This window comes from Cheilinus undulatus, linkage group 19 (assembly GCF_018320785.1).
Source record: "Cheilinus undulatus linkage group 19, ASM1832078v1, whole genome shotgun sequence".
Lineage (NCBI taxonomy): Eukaryota > Metazoa > Chordata > Actinopteri > Labriformes > Labridae > Cheilinus > Cheilinus undulatus.
This window is the reverse complement of record NC_054883.1, coordinates 9246003-9258846: the sequence shown is the minus strand read 5'-3', so window position 1 is coordinate 9258846 and position 12844 is coordinate 9246003. Positions and strand designations below refer to the sequence as shown.

At 37.0% G+C, this 12844-nt stretch overlaps 1 protein-coding gene across 2 annotated transcripts in view; it reads left to right on the top strand.

Moving 5' to 3' along the window:
• Positions 1–8445, top strand: part of plxdc2b (plexin domain containing 2b) — a 175016-nt gene extending 166571 nt beyond the window's left edge. The window contains exons 14-15 of one of the 2 annotated variants that reach the window (XR_005993389.1): positions 694–1199; positions 6033–8445. Coding sequence is in view for 1 of the 2 variants with exons in the window: in XM_041814140.1 (XP_041670074.1) it covers positions 694–813 (120 nt within the window). In the remaining variant the exon portion in view is untranslated. Of the gene's footprint in view, positions 1–693 lie in introns of both variants that reach the window. The other variant, XM_041814140.1, reaches the window with a different exon arrangement.
• The last annotated feature ends 4399 nt before the right edge of the window (positions 8446–12844 follow it).

The following is a 12844-nucleotide window of genomic DNA, read 5'->3' as shown; positions in this document are numbered from 1 at the left end:
TGCAATTCTAAACAATACAATATGATATACATTGGTACAGTGCAATATGATTCAATGCAATACGAGCTGAAACAATACCATACGTAATGGTACAGTATGATATGATATAATATGATATGATACAATACGGCATCATATAGTTCAAAACAATATGTAATAGTACGATACAGTACTATACAAAACCATACAACATGATAACAATGAAACAATACAGTAGGATACAATATGATATATAATGGTACAGTTCAATATAATACAACAGAATACCATCCAAAACGATACAATCCAATACGATGTGATCCAGCACAATATGAAATGATCCATAACAGTAACATAAGATATGATTCAGTACGATATGATACCATACGATACAATACAAAACAATACAGTGCACAACGGTACTATGATTTGAAACGATACAATACATATACAGTCCAATATGATGCAATATTATATGATCTAATATGTCACCCCGAAACAAGATCAATGATCAGATCTCTCAAACACATACAAAATTTTTAATCATCCACAATATGGACCGTACTTGCTGGCCTATATTGTGGCAGAAAAGAATATCAGTAAATCTGCATGATTCAGGCCTTTGCCCTCCTTAAGTCACAGTCGGACGGACCTCATCTTCCAGATGTTTCTCTTTAACACCTTCCTCACATCTTCTCCTGTTCACCCTCACAGAGACGCCCCAGCAGGTGGCCGGCCATGAAGTTTCGACGGGGTTCAGGCCACCCAGCCTACGCAGAGGTGGAGCCGGTGGGTCAGGAGAAGGAGGGCTTCATCGAGTCTGAGCAGTGCTGAGTGAGGAAGGGGCGTCTGCATCCTTCACAGCCCCCTCCCCCCTCTTCTTCTTTCCTCCTGTGGCGCCCCTCTTTCCTCCTAGACTCATGAGAAACCCCCAGGATCTGCTTATCCATGGAGGAAGCTCAGTGTACACAAAAACCTCAATAAGATTGAGGAATCGAGGCAAGCAGTGCTTGATGAGACTTCTGACTAAGCAACGCAGATGTGAGAAAAGCCTGAGACCACTGATCAGTCACTGCTGGCGAGGAACTGACCTACGGGGGACAGAGGGAGGGACAGCACTGACCTAATGGACTCAGTCAGCTTTGGTTAACCTTTGTACGGCTCAATCATGTTGCCTTGGAGGGATTGTACAGCCTTGACTGGGAAATGGTGTGTCTGAGGTGGTGAATTATACAATATATATTTTAAGAAACAATACAGAGTATGTGAACAGAGATTACCACTTTATTGTTGGTGGGGTTAAACTGTATAGGCCTTTGTATATCCATCAGGTTTTCACTTCTTTCACTTCCTCTTTGTCGTTTTCACAGGGGTTTGGCACATTTATCCATATAGATCATCAATATCGCTTTTCAATGCCATAGCAGGCTTAACTGACTTTTCCACTGCCGGCTGTGCTCAGAGAGGCTGCAGCTGTGTGATGTGACGCCAGCTGAGCTCCCATCACTGCGATCAATAGCAGCTGGGTAAAAGAGCTCAGAACAGTCAATATGAACATATTTGTGATGTTTAGCCGGCTTAATTTCTTTTAATAATGCTTATGATGATTTTTTTTTTTTCACAGAAGCACAAAGCAGACATGCATCCATACATTTTATTTACTCTTTATTCCTGGGATAATTAGTCATTTCTGGTCATTTTCTTGAGATCTCAACCTATCTTAAAAAAAGACAATGCTGCTTTTCCTGTGATCACAAGTGAATTTCAGTTGTTCACTGAAGACAACAAATGACTTTTAGTTTTCTAGAATGCAAGAAAATTATCATCTTATCTAAAAGACTGATTTAGAGGCACTGGTTTAGCTCAGTAGGTAGAATAGGTGGCCATTTACAGACTTGGACCTGAATGCTCTGTTTGTAGGGCTGTTTAGAGCATTTCTTCTCCCACTCTCTTTCCCCAAATTTGGTTTGATTGACTGGTTTATTAAAAAGACTCCTCACTCAAAGATAAGTGAATGTTGAAGGTGGGCGATGTGACTTCTACTGAGGGTCTGTGTGTCACAACTATGAACATGGTGCAGGTAGCTAGCGGTAGTTTAAACTCCACATCACAAAAACAGATGGTGCTTCAGCAGTGTTTCTCAAACTTTTTTCCCTGTCAAGGCCTCCTTTAATAATGTTAAAAAAATACAACAATTCATGACTGTTTTGTACTAATAATGGGAAACCTGTGACTTGGATGATGCATACAGGCACCGTATTCTGGCAAGGATGGATGGGGCTTAAGAAGAAGCTCATCCATCTTACTAAGTAAACACTGGTGTACGCCTATTTATTCCCTGACCCCAACATTGACGTTGTGATTTCAGTAAAAGGGCATCTTAGACTATTTGGGTTATTTACAGTGGGAAAGCTAATGATCCATATATTCACAATGTGTCTTGGTTGAATTTGAAGGCACCCCAGGGTTCCACAACACTCTGGTTGAGAAAGACTGTAAAATAAGATGCAAGACAGTAGAAGCTTTATTTCCCTATAGGAGACACTCAAACGAGTCTGTGCCTAATTATTTGGCTTCCAAATCTGGGGTCTGTGACCCCCTTAATGGGGTTGCAAAAGATCTCAAGGGTTGGATTAAGGCCCTCTCTATTCTGAAGTAGTTAAATTTAGACCTGCACTCATTATGATAGCACACTTACTGGAAAGTTGATTTGTTAAGAGCAAGCGCGTACATCTTTTCTTTGTTTTCTGAACGGTTACAGTAGCAAGTGTTAATATTTGACAGCAATATTTCCCCTCTTCTGTGTTTGGGGGCTCAGTTTTTCCAGGATTCAAGTAGGGGGGTCTCAAAGGAATAAAGGTTGGAAACCACTGGTCTCTAAAATACCAGTGTGATTTATATGGCAGATTTTATGGTAATACTTATCCTCCCCAAAAGTTTTGATTAGCACAAAAATTCTGTTTTATATTGATTAAAGTCAGGGTTACTTTCCCTGATCTTTTCTGGTAACCATCCTTTTTTTTTTGGATAATGCTGTTTTAAAATTTGACCTTCTCTATGTTGATAAATTTGTCATATATAGTGGTAAAATAACCTTTTTTTTTATCCTGGGATAGTGATGAAAATAAACAGAAAGCTCATGAAAGCAATACATATGTAATCACAGGAAAATCAAGCATTGATAACTTGTGATTAGAAGAGATTAAGTCTAAGGAAAATGGAGTAAATAACAAGTATGGATGCTTTTCATTTAGGGATTCTGTGGTGTTTTTTAGTGGGTGACGGGCACACTCTGCTCTCTTTGAATCATTGAAACAATTCTTTTTGCTGTTTTTTTTTTTTTTTTTGACTGCCGTACCATTTTGTCCCTGATTAGAATTTGCACATATTGTTTTTTTCCAAGCACATTTGATTCTCTCATTTGACATGTGGTACTAATGCAAGATGACAAGACAGGCGCTTGTGAGTGCGTATGCTTGAATATTTTTTCTAAAGTATAAATGATTCTTCTGTGTGAGTGTAAATGTGAGCGTGAATGTGTAAGAGTACGGTTCGTTTTTGGATATCCTCCTGTGTTAGGGGTGCGTTATGTTTGAGCTGGCTCTGCACGCTTGATTCTTAATGATTTGAATCTGAGGTGTTGTGATTCGGTTCGTGTGAGCCAGAAAACACACTGGTGTGGTTGGGTTTTTATTGATTTTATGGTGTGGTTTCCTTTTCCAGTACATGGCCAGCATAACCATTAGCTAGTCCATGTTAATGTTATGATTGGCTCATCCGTGCCGACTCATTCATGTATATACCAATGACAAAACATTTGCAGATTCAGGTAACTCATGGCAAACATTTTTTAAATTAGCATTATAGCACAGACAAAAAAACAACTTTTTTATTTTTATGAGTGGCCTTTTTTTCTCTACTTTTTTACTTAAATGTGAATACTGTTCAAATCATTATGACTCAAGGCTTCTGACTGATTCATTTGAAATCCTCATTATTCCTACTGCAGAATCTTGTTCTCACACCAATGATTGTAGACTCATCTTGGACACATCCTGGAAATCTACTGAAAAATAAAGTGTGCAATATGACATCTGTTCAGTTTGATACTGAAACTACATTCAAGTCATAATCATCTCAATTTCTTTCACTCGCACGTTCATCACATTGAGACCAAAGACTAATTAGCATCTAAGAGAGCTACAGTTGTAAGTATTTACCTCAACCTACCTTAGCCTCAGCAGCCACTCAACCAACCACCATGCTAGCTGTAGCTACAATGGTCTATAGGTCATAGTATGGTTAAGTAGCCATTTACAATACGCAAAAACAGACTGTACTCCAAATTCTTTCTTAGTTAAACCTTTGGTTTTTGGAGGAATACGCTTTAGACAACAAAGTTAATGTTACCCAAGAAGTTTTGTTTATTTCTTAGAGCCAAGCATTGCCCTGTTATAAAGATAATTAGCTCGTCAAGTTTGTAAAATATGGAGCCCCTAAAGGGGTGAGGGCTGAAATAATAAATATACGTTTCTGGGGCCATTGTACCTCTAGGGGCTCTGTAGTAAAGGCCTTTGAAAACACTATTTTTGTGAAAGTTTTTCCACATTTTTAAGGACATATATTAGCATGTCCATTGGAGCATTTTTAAAAGAGGTCTGGATGCAAACCCCAGATTTGGGCCTAATCTTGCGGACCTTGTAGACTACTACCATGAGACCTTGCCTCTGTCAGAACAGAAGTGGCGTAATTCTTTTGCACAACACATTTCCTGCTGTAGATTGTTTTTAATTCAGTTTTTAATTCATATTTGATGGTCTGGCAGCTACATTCATGAAATAACCAAACTGCAAATATTACAGACTAAGAAACATTTTATAAATAAAATCAAATAAAGGTCAGAGGTCTAATTAATCAAATTATGCATAGATCCGTTAAAGAAGTAGTTACACGAACAGTGACTGACGCTAATGTAGATGTGATGTAGATGTACCTACAGAGCTAACATAGCTGCTTTGTGAGATTAGCTTTAGCTCATTAGCTATGTAGTTACGTTAGCTACATAGTTACTTTATCAATTGCAAAGTTACTTTTAGCAACGTGAGTTTTAGCAAGTGTAGCTAAAGCTATCTTAGCTTTGTAGATAAGGTAGATACGTAGCTTATATAGCTTTTTTGTGATTTTAGCTTTGGCTCCATTAGATTTATAGCTCTGTAATCTACATAGCTTGTGTGGTTAACACAGCTATGTAAACTACACTTGCTGTGTTAGAATGTTTTCATGAAGGACTAACCGTTTTACTAAGGTTAGCCACATAGCCACGTAGATTAACTTCAGCAATGTGAGCTTCGGTGAATGTAGCTTAAGTTGTCTTAGCTATGTACATAACATGCTTCTTTGTGGGCTAAGCTTTAGCTGCTTTATCTTTGTAGCTCCGTTATCTACATAGCTTGTGCAGTTAATGGAGCTATGTAGCTATGCTTACCTTGTTTGAATGTTTTCATGGAGGAAAAGCTTTCTTCCTACTTTAGCTACATAGCTGTTATTGCTAGCCAGGTTAGCTTTAGTAATGCGAGCTTTAGCAAATGTAGCTAAAGTTATCTTAGCTATGTAGATAACATAGATATGAAGATAACAGCTGTGTAGTCTTTGTAGCTCCATCATCTACATAGCTTGTGCAGTTAATGGAGCTATATAGGCTACACTAAGTGCGTTAGAATGTTTTAAGAAGGATAAGATTTTTCCTTGGTCAGCTATGTAGCTATGTTATCAACAGGTAGGTTAGCTTTAGTGACGTGAACTTTTGCAGATGTAGCTAAACTATGCTACGTGGATAAGATAGATACTTGACTTTATTTGCTCAGATAGCTATGTAACTCTGTTATCTACGTAGCTTATGCAGCTAACAGAGCTTTGTAAGCTATGCTTGCTGTATGATGCAGAATGTTTTCATGCAGGTCTGGTTTTTAACTTTGAACTTGTGATATCCTAACCCTTATCTTTAATCTTCTGTCATTTTAAAAGTTTTAGCATATATTTTTCTGTTCTGACAGATGCAGCTCCTCGTTAAAATGGTCTGTGAGAGGGGGGGTCTGAGATCTGCGGTCTACAGCTGGAATACTCAACACAAAATTCTGGATGTCCTCCGTTGTTGTCCGAAGTGACTAATTTGAACAAATCTGATGTCTGAAGATCACTGAGGGCTGAATACTGATTTCTGTCAATATAGATATGCCACCATTTATTTACATAACTGCAGTTTCAGCTTATCCTTACCAGACTGATATTCCTCCTTGGCCAAATGCAAAATATTAAATATAAAATGTACAGTTCATTCAGATTATTCACAGGCTGATAAACTCTATGCTTTCATCAATACACCTGGGAGGAATCACCTGGATCAGCCTTGGATTATTCACAGCAAGCGTCAGGGCTCCCACTAGTGCTCAGTTCATAAAATACAGATGTATACAATAATGAGGGGAAAATTAAAGCAGCATTTTGGCACCAATATTGCACAGTCCCTCTGAGGCCTGTAAACATTTACATTCATGTTGCATCATGTTTACATCATGTTTGGCGAAATTCCCAAGCAAATGTGAAGCAATCATAAACAGGCCTTATGGGCACAGTCGAGGAAAGCATAAGCTCTGTTAGCCAACTTTGGTAATCCAGCAATATTATATACCAGTGGGAGATGCTTTGCAATTATAGTCATAAGCATTCTGAACACACATAAAAGCCATTACTGGACACAGATCACTGAGTTTTACCTCCAAGTTATATTCAAGTCAAAACAGAGACAGTCACACCACAACTCTAGGAAATGAGTTAAAATGTTATTGACTAAAGCAGAGGGCTGAAATTTATTCCAACTGTAAGGTGAGAAGAGTCAAAGTCAATCCTGAAAATTAATTTGAAAAGCAGTTTGTGTTTGGAAACTACAAAACTCAGTTACAAAAAAGTTGGAGCCCTGTGTAAAACTTCAAAAAGACTGCAATGATTCGCAAATCCCATTAACTGATGTTTAATTTACATTAGAACTTTAAGAACATATCAGATGCTGAGACTGAGATATTTTAGCATTACATAAAAAATATTAGCTCATTATGAATGAAAGGGAATCTAGAAAAGTAGAGATAGGGCAGCAAAAGGCTTGAAAAGTAGAAGTTGTACCAATGAAAAATTACTAACTTGCAAATTAAGCTAACTGATTAGTTAATTTGCATAGGTCAGTAACATGAATGGGTATAAAAGAAACATTTTAGAGGCAGAGTCTCTCAGAAGTAAAGGTGCGCAGTGGTTCATTTAAAATGAACCAAATGGATAACTGTTCTATGGTCAAATAAATTAAAATTTGAAATTTATTCCCTCTTCTTTTTAACAGCAGTCTGTAAACGTCTGGAAGGTGAGGGGACCAGTTGCTGAAATTTAGGAAGAGGGATGTGTCCCATTCTTGTCTGATGCAGGATTCTTGTTGCTCAACAGTCCTGAGTCTTCTATGTAGGATTATATGCACAGAGATTTCTCCAGATTCTCCGAATCTTTTGATGATATTATGAACTGTAGATAGTGAGAAAATCCGTTTTCATAATTTTACATTGAGGAACATTTTTCCTGAAATTGTTCCACAACTTTTAAAAGCATTTTTGGTTGATTGGTAAGTCTCGGCCCACCTCTACTTCTGAGAAACTCTGCCTCTGCAAAATGCCCCTTTTATGACCAGTCATGTTGCCAATTAACTAGTTACGTGCAAAAAAAGTTCCTGCAGTTATTTTTTCATCTGTATCATTTACATTTCAAGTCTTTTGCTGCCCCGCTCTTACTTTTTTGAGGATCTGGCATGTTGTTTATGTTCCACTGAGAATAAAATAAGGGTTTGTGAGGTTATACATACCAAATTAAGGACTAATAGCTGTTTTGATTCCTTCAGTGGGCCATCTTTTAAAACTAACCATTCCATCATGACTCCTCTCCCGGTTGAAGTCTGGAAACACTTTGGGAATAGAGGGCTATTTTAACACGCCGTTTTAAAAATACTGTTCAATTGAAGTTTTTCAAAAAAGACATCTTTACTTGGCACATCTGCTTGTTGTGCGCTGCCACCTGAAACTGCAACTGTTTTTGAAACCACTTTCACAATGCAGTCAGAGAAAAGGTGGTCAATAACGGTCGGTCAAAGCTGGAACACTTTGACAGAAAAACAACATTTATCAGACTAACAGCGAAGCTTTCACCTGAGTTCACTCGACTTTACTGATCACCTTCACTCCTTCTTTCTTAACAGTGTTTTTAGAGGACGAAAAGCTGCTTAGTGGCTCAATACTCACAGACGAAACATGATATTATCTTATGGCACTCACTGGTTCACAATGAGACTCAAAATCATACGGTATAAAAGCTGTCTGTAATTCCTGTGACTGCTGTTTTGATTACTTTTCAATTAATAAAAGTTTTTGTTAAATACAAAGAAATCCTCTGGATATTTCTGCTGCTTCCTCTTGCTTTTTTGAATGCCTAATAATATTAGCAGACATCTAAGAAGACTGCAACACAAAGAAATTTTCTAAAACATACTTACATATTTTGGAAAATTCACTGTTCTCTAATGTATCTAGGTTAAAAAAACCTAATTGCATTTCTTTTTGTCAAAATATGATGTTAAATGTTAGTTTTCACAATATCACTCTCACCGATCACTTTATTAGGTACACCTGATCAGCTGCTCATTAATGCAAAGAGCTAATCAGTCAATCAACCAGCAGCAACCAATTTATGTAGTCATGAAGGCATGGTTTAGGATGATCTGCTGAAGTTTAAACCAAGCATCAGAAAGAAGAGAAAGGTACAAGTTGTGCATTCAGAGATGCTATTCTGCAGGCCTTGGTTGCTTTTTTTATGAGTTATTGCCACCTTTATATCAGCGTGTCTGGTCTCCTATGACCTCTACCATCAACAAGGCAGAGAACTGCCACTCACTTGATATTTCTTCTTTTTCTGACTATGTTTGTGGGTGAAACCCCAAGTAGATATGCAGTTTGTGAAATACTCATATCAGTCTGTCTGGCACCAACAAATATAGCACCTTCAAAGCCCCATGAATCACCTTTTTCCTATTCTGATGCTTAGACTAAACTCCAGCACATCGTCCTGTCCATGCCTTCATGCCTACGTACATCGGATTCTGCCATGCTGATTGACATTTATATTAAAGATTAGTTGAACGGATACCCCTAATAAAGCGACAGTGAGTGTGTATAGCTTCTAAAAGAGAGCAAAGCTGTTTAAAATGCTCCCTGATGTTTTGTGAAATAAAGTTGATACTGAGGCTTCTGTCCTGCTATTCGAGGAGATAAGAACTCTAACAAAAACAAAACAAACAAAATGTTGAGCAAACAAGACCGCAAAGATGAGACAGCAGAAAATGGTAAGTTGGAAAAGTCACACTATTTTTGAAAAGGTGGAAAACGTTATAATTCTTGGTATTTGAATCAGGAAGTGATATGATGTTTAACATAACACTAGTGTCAGGCAAAAACCTCTTATCTGCAAAATCACATTTTAGGAATGAAAAAAAACACTGTAGGTTTCAATTAATTTGAAAAATCAAAAATGAATTAATTTTAAAAATATGTTCTAAAATGAGTTAAAACTCACTGACAGGTGTAAAGGGTGACCAAAAGAACTGATTTATGAAGAAAAAAATTAAAATTATGAAAAATGCAGATAAGAGGTTATGGCCTGATGCCAGCGATAGACGTATTATAATAATAAATAAATAAAAGACAATAATAGATAAATAAAAGGGTGGTCAGCCTGATTGGTCACCCAACAGTTACTCTCACCAGATAAACTCAATAAATCTTAAAAGTTCAAACAGAGGTTTTATTTAAGCTGCTGCTGCTGTTGTATTATTATTGATGTTTTACTGACATCTAGTGGTCAAACTGCAGAGCAGTCCATGACAAATGAGGATGCTGCTGGCTTTAAGGTTAAAGGCCTTCTGTATGGTTACATGACAATTTACCATACAGAATGCCTAGAGCCTTTAGGCCAGGGGTGTCAAACTCAAGGCCCGGGGGCCAAATCCAGCCCATGGTGCAGTTTTACCCGGCCCTCCAGATCATGTGATATTTTCATCATAACTGGCCCATCAGTATGAGATCTGCAGATTTCCTCCAGTATAGAAATGTAAACTTAACCTTGATGATTTATAATATCCTTGTTGAGTCATAAAAATTAGAAAAAGTAAACAGTGAAAATAGTTTTAAAAAGGTCAGGAACGTAGGAGAAATGAGTGTTTTCTCTATTTTTTCAATTTTGCATCTCACAGTTATGACTAAAAGTTATGGTTTTGACCATTTATTTCATATTTTAACCATTACAGCTCATAACTTCGGCTTTTTATCTCATATTTTTATCTTTAAGATTCAAAGTTTTACATTTTAAACCCTATATTGACCTTTTAAAGTCATGATTTTGAATTTCATGTCACAATTTGCCCTTTTTTTAACTTCTAACTTTGACTTTCATCTCATTTTATTTACCTTTAAAACTCATGATTTTTAATCTTATTTCATATTTTGACTTTTAAAACTCAAGAATTTGAATATATCTTATTTTTACTGACCATTTCAACTCCTAATTTCACTTTTACTCATATTTTCACCTTCAAAACTCATGAGTTTTAATCTTATTTAATAATTTGGCTTGTAAAACTCATTAATTTTAGATCAAATTTCATTTTTTTACCTTTTAAACTGATGATTTTTAACTTTATTTTATATTTTGACTTTTAAAACTCATAACTTGGACTTTTATCTCATTTTTGACTGTTAAAAATCATGGTTTCCGTATTCTATCTCACATTTTGCCTTTTATAAACTTTATTTTGACTTTAAATGGCATGATTTTACCTTTTAAACTTTTCAGTTTGATTTTTTATCTCAGATTTTGAGTTTTTAACTTATCATGTTGAACTTTAAATCACAAAATTATTTAGGCTGACATTGGTTGACATGTCCACTGGACATGGTTAAATATCGACCCTGTTAGGTTAGACCCAAATTCAGAATCCGGCCCCTGCTGTGATTCAGTTTGACACTGCTGCTTTAGGCTGTCTACCAGTTTAATGAGGAAGGCTGTGGTACTTGTTGTGTGGAATAACAAAAACTGTTAACACAACTTACATTTTACTTTTGGATTATTTTGAAATTGTTCAGAATGCTTCCACTTTTTTACAGTCTGTGAGTTACTGTGAAACTTGAAAGATTTATTGGCTGGCTGCTCCGTGGTCCTGCTAAATGGGTTAGTCCACCTTAAATGTCTTCATGTACTAACTTAAGGAAGCTAAAAAGTGGGCAAGTTATCTTCAGAATATCATTCAAATATTAATACATCGATATCTGCACTAAGATAGGCTATGATCTTTGATTTATTTGGAGAAAACAGGCAAATCTTTGTAAAAAGTAGATATTTAGCACCCCTATAATGCTGTAATGGAATGATCCTTGTGTCATAAGCAGGTGTTTGACCAGGTGACAGGCAGTCAAATGAGGCTCTTTCAAATTTAGTTGAATAGATGGCTATTTTGAGTGATTTCTAACAAATTCTATGCTTTCTGAGAATTTACACATTTTTACATTACATGGACTAGAGATTAATCTAGGAAATAATCAGCATTTTGTTAATTAATAATATACTTTATTATACTTTACAAATGTAGGTGTTTGCAGTCAATATATTTTAGTTTCCTGCAGCTAGGCCATTCCTTTCACAGCTCCATAAATACATATCCACATGAGACGGGTCACACAACTGGGTCACACATCACTCTTCAGTTACAGGGTAGATCCATTGTTACAGCTGGTGTAACACTGCCTGATTCATCTGGCCTATAAAAGCATGTATGCTCCGTGTGAGATTTGAGGGCCTGTCCACAGCAGCTGACTCCACTCGTAATGATCCTCCTCTTTAAAATGAGCTGCAGGAGTCCCAGCTGTCTGTTTACAGATCAGCATTTCACTGTACAGTACACGGCTGTTTACACATCAACAACAAAGACAAGGGGGGGCTTTCATAAAGGTGGAAGTCAAAGACAAAGCCAGTTTCCAACAGAGTTTTCAGCTAACAAACACTTTAACGTGCCCCATGTTTGTGTTGGGAGTGTTGGGGGAAATTAAGTATGATAAATGATGTTTTGCAAGAGTCTCTCGTTAAGACTGCACTTGGGATCACTGCTGGGTGTTGTCATAGATTTGCTTTGTTTTACTTTTAATTTTGGATGTTCTTGGCTGAGTAATTACTCAGTTGGTTAAACAGTAATTCAAATTCTGAATGTCTGACTAGTCTAAAAGTAAGAAAACATTCAGTCAAAACTGGGCAGACTTTGTTAGAAATTGCCAATGGGTAAACAATGCCGGATTGGTTTTCTTACTGTGACAAGGGTTAGCATTGCTAGCATTGCTAGCACTAGCGCTAAGCACTGACTTCCTGTGCTTAGTATGGTTGTTCATAGCTGCTGGACACTTTTACCACCATGCACATTAGTAGTCATTGGTCCTAAACTCTTCTACTTTCTACTAATTTAACTCAGAGTTGACTGTGGATGAAATTTCATAAAACATCTTACTGCAAAGGTGGCATTTGACACAGTACCACGCTTGAAGTCCCTGAGCTCTTCAGAACGACCCATTTTGTATCACAAATGTCTGCAAGTGGAGACTGCATGGCTAGCTGCTTGATTTTATACAGCTGTGGCAACGGGTCTGATTGAAACACCTGAATTCAATAATTAAAAGGTCTGGCCAAATACTTTTGTCTACATAGTGTACATGCAAAGGTCACAGTGTCCAGTCTTTCCTGT